The sequence below is a fragment of the Caretta caretta genome, chromosome 1 (assembly GCF_965140235.1).
Source record: "Caretta caretta isolate rCarCar2 chromosome 1, rCarCar1.hap1, whole genome shotgun sequence".
NCBI lineage: Eukaryota > Metazoa > Chordata > Testudines > Cheloniidae > Caretta > Caretta caretta.
Genome location: NC_134206.1, coordinates 293,640,321 through 293,651,073, shown reverse-complemented (window position 1 = coordinate 293,651,073; position 10,753 = coordinate 293,640,321). Strand labels below are relative to the sequence as shown.

General features: G+C 38.0%; 1 protein-coding gene across 5 annotated transcripts in view; it reads right to left on the bottom strand.

Moving 5' to 3' along the window:
- Positions 1–708: 708 nt before the first annotated feature.
- TAFA2 (TAFA chemokine like family member 2) overlaps positions 709–10,753 on the bottom strand; it is a 298,856-nt gene continuing 288,811 nt past the window's right edge. For all 5 annotated transcript variants that reach the window (XR_012666481.1, XR_012666482.1, XR_012666480.1 and 2 more), the window contains one exon: positions 709–2,835. Coding sequence is in view for 1 of the 5 variants with exons in the window: in XM_048835952.1 (XP_048691909.1) it covers positions 2,824–2,835 (12 nt within the window). In the remaining 4 variants the exon portion in view is untranslated. The remainder of the gene's footprint in view (positions 2,836–10,753) is intronic.

Below are 10,753 nucleotides of genomic sequence, written 5' to 3'. Positions count from 1 at the left end.
ATCGGAATGTTACCTTATGTGAGTTATAGTTTGGGTCCCAATTCTGTCATATGGCTGGGCTCTTTGGAGGACTCCATCTTCCAAAATGCAATTCAGGTTTCCCTCTGACTGAGCTGCATGATGCATTGTGGGAATCACATGATTCTGGAGATGTGGACCAACCAAGTAGTCTGGTCCATAAGGGAAAATGCGGGCATCAGGCTCCTGAACTACAACTCCCATGAGGCAATGCACCACAATAAGAAAGTGCAGTTTAGTGTTTAACTGACTCATAACAAAATGTTTCAGGTCAGTACAACAGACCAAAACAAAAATATTTTCTTTTTGGTAGTGGCTAAATGCTTTGTTTTGGTCAAAAATGTCCAAATCAATTTTTTTTCAGAATTTCCCTTCTGTGAAAAATTTTAATATTTTGCCCCAAAACCAAATGCTTATATGTCAGAGTTTCCCACAGGATGGTAATTCTGAATTTTGCTCAACTCTAATATTTATTGTTTGAAACATGACAGTATGTGTTGTAGAAAACAATGCTAAAAATCTCTTCAAACTCCTTCCTTCTGAAAACTGAAAAAGGTAGAATTGCTCCAAGTTTTTCTAAGGAAACATGAAATTAATATAGTCCATGATCTTCTTTTCCACTGGGTATAAAAACCTTTGCTCTATGGGTAAACAGAACCGATCTTCTAAGTGCATATCCATACAGGGGAGTCAATTTGATATCACAATTTTATTCACTTGTTATGAATAGTCACAACATTAATCTACTGCAGATAATCTATTCAGTATATTTGAAAATCCATTTATTTTCACCTATTGATAAGCATGTGTTACACTTGTATATAATACTGTATTTTCAGTGTTGATTCAAAGAACAAAGTCAAAGGAAACAAATATTGAGAAGCATGATACAGTATTTTGACCAAATTAAGGTCAAACTCATATTCTACAAAATAACGCATTTATAATTTGTACTGTTCCAAACAAAGGAATTACTTTTCTCCTTAGGATGCTCTTTTAGCACAAATCCATACAATATTAATGCATTTGCAAAAACTGAGCTAGCTAGCGGTGCTACAGTTTATCCAAATTAAAATTGAATCAGAAAAGAATATCTTTCCCTGCCAACATTTTTTATTATTTCTCAGCAGAATGATAAGATGTAAATCTCAAATTATTCCCAACAATCATTAATTTTTAGCTCTCCTTTGCAATAACATGGGAGGTTTAATGAAATAATCTTAGAAGAGCCTAGGATACTGTGACTAACCAGAGCACTCCAGTGTGTTCATCCATCATGGAACCCAATTTATATCTAATTAGCCATGTCAATGGCTTGTAACTATAAAAGGACCCCCCTCCCCCTTTTTTAACATACCGATAACCATGCAGGCCATTTGAATGAGACTGCCCACACAATTATTTTCACTAGGTATGAGTTGCTGTGGTTTTTGTCTCTATTTAGACAACCCAGCATACTATATAACTCTCACTCTCTCTTTCCGGTCAGCATGCTTATGCAGCATCAGTACAGTACAACAATCAATTATCAGGGTTCCTTTGTCTTAGTATTACCAGTGGTACTGAATATATTAAATGGAGTATAAAATTATACATTCTATAATAACTTAGAAACAAAATTCATATCTGTTTAAGGCCTTTAAATATTAAGGGTTTTCATAGAACAGTACATCACAAAAAATTGCTACGGAAATGGAAAATAGGAAAATAAATGTTAATTTGGGAAAATGACTATGGAAAGGCCCAGAAGACCTGGACTGGATAACTGTAAACAAAACATTTATGAACTTCAGATTTGGAGGGAAAGGTTTTTTTTCCTCTATTAACAGACTGAGCAGACATCTACATAAGCATCCAGATAGTACTTGTGTTCAAGCAAGAGATAGTTTAAAAAAATAAATAACTAAAAGAAACTCTGAATGAATGCCATCCAACCTCAGAATTGTAAAACTTGCATGCATCCCTGTCTACCTTTACAAAAAGGGACTAGCTAATGTCATTTACTGCTTACTGTCAACTTGAAAGGACTTAAGGTTAAGAAAGTAAAGGACATACCAGAAACACCCATCATCTTCAAACTAAATGGAAATGTATATTTTTAAAGGTATAAAATACTTATAATGAAACTGCCAAAGAGCTACAGTAGTAGGATAGCCTTAGGGAAACATGTCAGGCTGGCTATACATTCTTATATGATTGATGTATTCCGATAACTATTACTTGTCAACAATAATTATTAACGATGGATATATACTTCCATTCCTATAACAAAAGCAACTTCAAGATGTTGAAACATGTAGCCTTTCAGAGATCCAAGATTAGAAATACAAATAAAAATGTCTAAAACTGCGCTATGCCAGAGGACAAGTTCTGCAACATAAATTTGATTAAAGTAGCGTGCAGTCCCACCAGCAATTTGTACATAGAACCAGGGAACATTGCAGAGGGAAAGAACCAGTACATTTCAAAGACTGCTTTTGTAAAGATGAAAAGCCGTCAGTCTGGAGTGGAGAACCCGAAAGATTGCGGCCTCTTCTACACCCTCTAAGCATCCCCGCTTTATACTGCAGCCATAAATTCCTCAGCAAGTGCAATTTTGTAAGTGTACATAGTTCAATACGTTGAAATCTCTGTGACAAAAAAGTTCACAATGACTTTCCAGTAGTTTTGATCTCAAGCTGTTGCTGATTACAAGCCAATACCCCCCAGCAGTGTAAACTCACTTCAAGGATTGCCTGGAGGGAGGTATGAAATTCCTGTTATGTTAACATTATCAGCCTTGAGATAGACTTGAGTTGTCTTTAGCTATCGGGTTACCTGTAAAGAAAAAGAAAATTAAAGCATATCAAAACTTTAGCTATAGCATCTGGTTTTATGTCGTGGAAATGGGTTTATGAGACTGCAGTGTAGAGAAGCACTTAAATGTGGGCATGATTATGAGCAAGTGATTAGTCCCACTGATATGAAAATGGGTTACTCATTGCTTAAGTTAGTGCTTTGCCTCACAGGACCTGAAGGAAACTGTTATCTTAACTATGACTGTGCTTAAAAATGTGGGGTTTTCCGTTTTGAAAAAATTCCATAGGCTACTAAATATCAGGCCCCACACAGTCAGAAGTATTAATTGTTACAGCAGCTCTCTGTGCTACCTACATCAGCTCTAACATAAGAGGATGTCTGTTGTAACAACTCTGATTTCACAACACTTTTATTGGCTGGGCTTGAACAGAAGGGTGATTTGGAGATTTGTTTCTTATTTCTTCATATTTTCATACTATATTAAGATGTATTATCCTGTTAAAGACTAACTACATTTTAGCAAGCAGCAATAATTTAGTGGGGGGAAGGGAACATCTGAGAAGAAAAGCCCACATAGCATGAGCAAGAGCTAGGTTTACCCTATTATTCACTGTTTTCACAATAACTATCAAAAATTTAACTTGAGCAGTTTCACCCAAGCTAACATAAACCAGAAGGACCACAGGGAAAGCAAGTCAGAGACAAAATATTTCACAGTAATTGGATTTTCCCTATGTCTGATTTGTATTTTAAACATGAAACGTTTAAAAAACAACCCCTGTCGTATTAAAGAAATATTAATTTGAGGAATATTTCTGCTGTGTCAGTGGATACAATTAATGATCATGTTACTTTTTAATATAAAATTGTGTCAAGGGACACTACCCCTACTCTTCAGGAGCAATGCATTGGATTGGTCACAATCACAGTCTATAACATCAAGGGCCATATGTTTTACATTTTGATTATAGAGAGAAGGGTCATGCTTGTTAATGATGAAGCATTCCTTTGCCCTCAGCAAAATCATTTGCATACAGCTCTTGTCAGCTCTGCAGAGCAGAAACATTGAGCAGAATTTTAAAAGGATTGATTTAGGAGTTTCATTACTTAGTTTTGCCTTCAACATTGGGAAATTTCTAGAATTTGCACTAGAAAAGTACTAAAATGGTGCTTTGTGATTTCTACGATATGTGTTTGTTTATTACACTGCTTTTATTTTACTGAGTTTTCACTGGCTGAAGCAGCCTCATATGACTATTTCTATTCTGCACAATTGTCTGAAAAAATCATCAAAAATAATACAAAAGTCAGGCAACCTGTTATTGTGTTGTGCATTCAAAAAATAAAATGGCCAACACAGCATACCTGCTCCACATCCATTCCCCAGGAAGATTTATGCTACTTTAATTTGAAAAATATATAGGCAATTGTAGTAAATTAAACAGGCCTATTCTCTTGTAGTCAATGGTAAGATGGAATGCCAGGGAGAGTCAAAACCCTAGCAGCAATGCTAGAATCCTCAAAGAGGGTGGGTACTGAATGGCCATGGCTGTTTACACCTTGTGCACCAGGGCCAATGCAGGACAGGTGGGAGGACTCTCCTGATCATGATGCACCCTATAAAAGGATAACCACTCTGATATGTATTCTGTTCTGGCTTCCTCAGCACTGGGAAAACCTTATACTACTGAAAAGACAAGTTCCCAGATTTGCAGTCATACCAGTCAGTGTGAAGCACATTTTTAGCCCTGAGATTCACCAAAGAGGAGTCTTTAAATCTGTTGCTGATCTAAATTGGAATATTGTATATCCAGTACCTCAGACCAGTGTAATCTGGGAGAAGAATTCCATATTATGTGGAATGGGAGATATAGGAAGAGAAGGAAACATTTCTGTAGCATCCTCCCCCCCACCCCACCCACACACACACACAGCAGCCCTTTGAAACGGCCGAGAGGTTTGGCATGCGAGGATGAATAACCAGGAGGCAGATCATTGGGTAAAATGCAGATGATGTATTAATTTAGATAGAACAAATGGGCCAAGTCAAAGGGTTAATATGACCCTGACACTGTGAACACTGTTAAGCAAGGCTGGGGATTTGATGTACAGAGACCTCAATCTGCTTAGCATCACAGCAAACACACCAGTGGAAAGTGAGTAAAGGGTTCATGAATTGATACAATGGCCTGTTAGACCAAACTGTTTTAAAAAAACATTTAAGAAGGAGACAGAAAGACTGGCTTAACTTAAACTGAGACCACCCAAAGATTGTGTTAAAATTATGACAGGTAAACAAGAGGAGTAGGGAATCGGAAATTAATGGACCAAAATTGATGCTTTGAAAATTAGGCCTAATTAATAGACGAAATAATAAGCGGATGGGACCATTCCACCCATGACCTATTTCTGGGGCCCTAAAAAGAAGCTTGGGGAAAGAAAGAAAAAAAAGATTTCTATCACCACTGTGGCTGTGGTGGAAGGATTTTTGCCACAACACCCAGACCCTGATACTCCTGTGAGGGTGCTCAACCACCACCGTTGCGCCAGCAAGGAGCCCAGCCTGATACTTGTGAGATTCCTCTGTTTTCCCGTCTCTCATCTATCTCTTTTCATCCCCCATTACCTTTCTCCTGTCCCTCTCTCTCTCTCAGCTTCTCCCCTGATCCTGAAATCAACTATAATGCAAGGCACCGGCACGGGGAGATAAGATGTCTGTTCAGCTCTGCTTGGCCCAAGAAGGACCAGTGAAAGAGAGGAACCTGACCAGACCAACTAGATGATGTTCCTATCCAGTGAGGCAAGCCAGGGTGCACAGCAACAGCTGTTGTGGCCAACTTGCCAGCCCAGAGTATCCATCTACGACTGATCAGCTGATCTGTATCCTAAGGACATCAACAAAAATCATATTTCCCCCAATCTTTACTATCCTGTGTCTTCTCTCCCTTCTGCTTTTGTCTTAAGTCAAAAGCAGGAAAGTGATTATCATTCCCAGCTCGAAATTGAACAGAACTAATCTTTTCTTCCCCACCAAACAGGACTGTTTGACATAATAAGAGACTCTAACCAATATTCACCCTCTCTAAAAAAGAGGATTTGATATATTTTAATTAAGTTTGTTTTGCTCAATCTCTCAATTTACTTTTCAGTGCTTTTTGCTTGGTTTTGATTTTTTTTCCTTTGTGTGTTTCAGTCAACAGATTTCTAACCACTGGCATGAATTTCCTAGTGTATTTGCCTTGAGACTAAGTATACTAAGGTCCCTGTGTACGAAATCCTGAACCTTGTTTAACACTATTTGCAGTTGGACAGTAGCAGGGTCATGTTTTACACCTTTGACATGGTTCAAGGTGTACAATAATATTAAGTTTATCATGTGGCTCTGCAAATTATCACATGTACTACTCCAATACACGTATATTATATGAGTTGATCTAGAGATACAATGATTTTATAGTCAGATTTACAGGTCAAATGCCTTTGAATGTGTGTAGCAATGTACATGCAAACTCTAGTTATTATTTTTGTAACACCAAAGGTGTTTAAGGCACTTCATGGACAAACGGATATATGTTCAAGCAAAATGAGCGTTTTCAGACCCAAATGGTCAGTTACATATCTACATGGCTGTTTTCACAGCAGATGTACAGTTGCTGTAATTGGGCACACAATTGTCTAAAGACAGGCATCAGACTTCTAAAAAAATCTACCACTGCATCTGGGTTGCACCCACTAGCGTTATGATACCGGGATAGACAGTGTTATAATAAATCTTTCTGACAATCAGTTGTACAGTACGTCAAAACACTATTGCACTGGGTGTCAATCATGTTTATTTGGAAGATGAAATCAAGCCTCACTGACCTTATTTTTTTAGTTTGTTTTTCATTACTATTATTTCACGGGCATTTTTAACTGTTTTCCTGTGCCAGCACTGATGCTACTCCACCCGTCCTCCTTTTTTCTTTTAACTTACAGGTCACATCCTGTTAATCTGAGTGACGCACACAGTGGTCTTTATTTCCCTTTATGTAGCATGCAACTCTTGTTATGAGTAAGCACACATCATCCATTAATGTTAATGGAAGTTATACACACACACACACACATTAAGGGGAGAATAGATCCCTTGGATGCTGAAGTCAATTTCCTCAGTAAGCTGTTAAATTTTAGCTCATATCTATCTGTGTTATTTACAGAAATGTTTGGTTTTGGAAAGTGTGCAAGCTTTTCATTTGAGCAGCTGGAAGGCAAGGTATTGTGCCAATATATATTTTTTTATGGAAAAAAAAGGTTTGACAGCAGTATATGCTCAATCTTTAAAATCCTAAGAGAACAGTTAAACTCCAAACGGGCACAAATCAATTCCAACCAACTTTTCATTTAATAATAAATCTGAACATTAACTTTTCTACCGCTTAGTGGAAAAAAGGACATAACACCTTTAACACCCTAAATATGTATTTGAATTAATTTGTTCATGCTTGGAACATAATTGCTCCCTTTATGCTAATATCTTTTTTCACACGGTTATTATATTATGAATATAACGAATTAGACTTACTTCATTTCTATGTTCTAAATGAGCAATTAAAATATAATTACTCTGCAGTTGCAGACTTTTTAATTTAAATTGGTGAGTGGCTGCTGTAAGTTGGCCGTAATTGTACGTGAACTCACTTGCTTTATTTTAAAACAACATTATATAATTTAATACAACTGAACTTTAACACATTTCTTCATGTGGGTGGGTAAACGTTTAGGGTCAGATTCAGCCCTAGGTTACACCATCTCTTGCCAGAGTAACTGAGGCCATGTCTACACTACAAAATTATGTCGCTTGGTTTGTGCACACTTGGCTCTTTGTGTCGGCACATCCTCCCAGAAGCCTTTGTATCGATTGTATCGCCAGTGTGGGGCATTGTGGGATGGCTCCTGAAGACCAGTAATAGTTGACATAAGCAACACGGTGTCTACACTAACATTGCGTCATCCTAATTACATCAGCCATAACCACTACATGGAAAGATAGGCAGTATGCCAAGAGACCACCCTGACTTTCACCAAGAGATCTTCAATGATCTCAAACTCAAAAAGACGTCCTACAAAAAAGTGGTGTTACTAAGTTGACGTAGAGAGGCACTTACATTGGCAGGAGGCAAATTTAAGTGAAGACACTTCCACAGCTAAGTCGACGCAAGGCAGCTTACGTTGACCTAACCGCGTAATATAGACCAGGCCTCAGAAGATGCCATGAAGCTGATCCTCAGACTTATCCTGTGTAGCCCAAGAAGTTGGTATTGTTAGCCAGGAGGAGGCACAACCAGTTGATTGGGTAGACTCTGGGCAGATTCCAGCCCTGGAACCTGAATACAAATTAAAGCTGCCTTCCACTTGTGAAATTCCCAGGACTGTGGTATAGAGCAAACAGCATCTTCCCTCCCCTGGGAATGAATCCCCATTATAACAGCTCCTGCTTGCCCAGGACCAAGGCTTACACTTCTCTACACCTGTGGCGGTAAGATCAAGCCCATAAATGCAACCTTTACTCACATGATTAGTTCCTCTTTACTCAGTGAGACAATTTGCATTAGGGTCATTTATTCCTGTGTGTGTAAGGGTTGAAGGATCCAGTCCATATGTGATACAGCATGTTCTTTTATAGAAATACCTATTAATTTCAGAGTGGTAAATACATCTATATGTATTTGTTAACCATAGGGTGGTTTATAGGTGTCATTGAGGCATCTAATTATTCTTACTTAATAGTTTAATAATTTTAGAAGATAAGTAGCCAGACAACAGTGCACAATATTTTGAAATCATTCTGTGTTCATTAGCTATTTTTTACAATACTTTGAACATCTTCAGCTTATTGACAGACAGCTCTTTTGATTTTTTCATGCATATTATACAGACAATAATTATATTAAAAGTATGTTATTTAGGTTGCAAAGTCAAGCACTCAAAAGTTATGAACTGCCAGATTTAGGATTGCCTATGCAACTTTAAAGCTGCCCCTGTGAGCCTATCCTGTGCATTGAATAAAGCAGATGTTGTGTGGTGACAAAATAGTATGTTATAATGGTAAAGACTATATTATAATACATATACACAAGGGGGCAGAATTAAAGCTGTATATCTCTTTCTCTCTCCGACCCCCCAGGAGTTGGTGGAGATTCTGTGCCACATGCTACTCCCAGGGTGAGGTTTAATGGAATAGTAAGGCCATTTCTGGATCTGGGGGACCCAGCACAGCTCCTTCTCTCCAACCCTGCTACAGCTCCTTTGCCAACCCTCTTGTGTTCCCAAAGGAGTGTGTAGGAACTGCTTCTCCATTGGTCTGGCCTGGGAACGTTCAGTGATTTTGGCAGGCCGTCAACAGCTTTCTGAGAAACACAAGTGAAAGGAGGGAACTAGTGATTTTTAATACTTTATTTCTCACTTGCTTGTCTATTGGACCCTCTAATGCCAATCCTTATTCATGTAAATAATGTTTTACAGAACTATGCCTTATTTTTGTAATAGTTGGGAATGGAAGCAGAGTTCTGTAATCTTGCAACAAGAAGGACCTCTCTTATGTGGACACAGAACACTTCCTTCCTTTTCTGCTTCCTAATTCTTGTTCATAGTAAGGCATTAACATTTCCCAAAAATATTAATAAAAGAGGCTCAGAAAAACAATTCATTTGTGAACTTTTCCTAACAGGGAATAGACCCAACTGGCTTGTGCTAGTTACACATTTCTATGGGAATAACCATGTTTTTCTTTTAAAAGCCTAATAGTAGTATTAGAATTCAGAATCAGTGTCGGCCCACACAACTAGAAGCATCTGTCAACGGTTTTTAGTTTCCTGCACTCTGCAAATGAAGATCTAGGCTAGAAACAAATCTTCTGAACAGATGAAAAAGCACTGTTTCTTGGAACCCTGAAATCCATACAGTGTGCTTGCCATAAACTATCATTCATATGCGATTCATGAAAGCAGATGACAGTTTGTACTACCACTTGTGCATGTTCATCCACTCTGAAAAAGATCAGCTTATAAGATTGGCAGGCACTCGCTCATATAACCGTACTACTGTGCATTTCTATAATGCCTTGCATCTGAGAATCTTAAGGTTTTTTATAAAGGTTAACTAAATAAGCCTCATAACCCCCACGTGAGATAAGTATTTTATTATTCCCTTTTTAGAAGTGAAAAAACTATGCAGAGATGGACGCAGAGATGTTAAGGACAAAAGTTTCAAACACCGAACTGGAATTAATTTGCAGACTGGACACCATCAGATTAGGCCTGAATGAAGACTGGAAGTGGTTGGGTCATTACAAAACCTAAACCTAATTTCCCCAGTACTAATTTCCCCCTACTGTTACTCACACCTTCTTGTCAACTATCTGAAATGGGCCACTCTCATTACCACTTCAAAGGTTATTTTTCCTCCCTTGGTATCCTGCTGTCAATTGAATTGTCTCATTAGACTGACCTCACACTTGGTAAGGCAATTCACACCTTTTCATGTATTTATACCTGCTCCTGTATTTTCCACTCCATGCATGCTTATGGCCCAAATATATTTGTTAGTCTCTAAGGTGCCACAAGGGCTCCTCATTGTTTAAGTCACTTAGGTACTTTCCAAAATTTTGGCCCATAAATTTGAAAATTTTGGTCTAAACAGTTTCCTAATAATCCCACAGTAAATCAGTATGAGAGAAATCTGGATCTCCTGATGCTCTATTCTGTGCTTGAACTAGTAGATAAAGCTTAGTCTGTATACGAAACAGAACATTTCCCAATACATCCAAATGGCTCTAAAGTTCCCAGTGTCTTTAAAGACACCAAACATCAAACCTTTCCTGTCTTTAATAAATTATTTCTAGTTGGGATTGGTCAAGGATTAGATTTGCACAAATTCCTTTCTTTAGGGCCTTCCA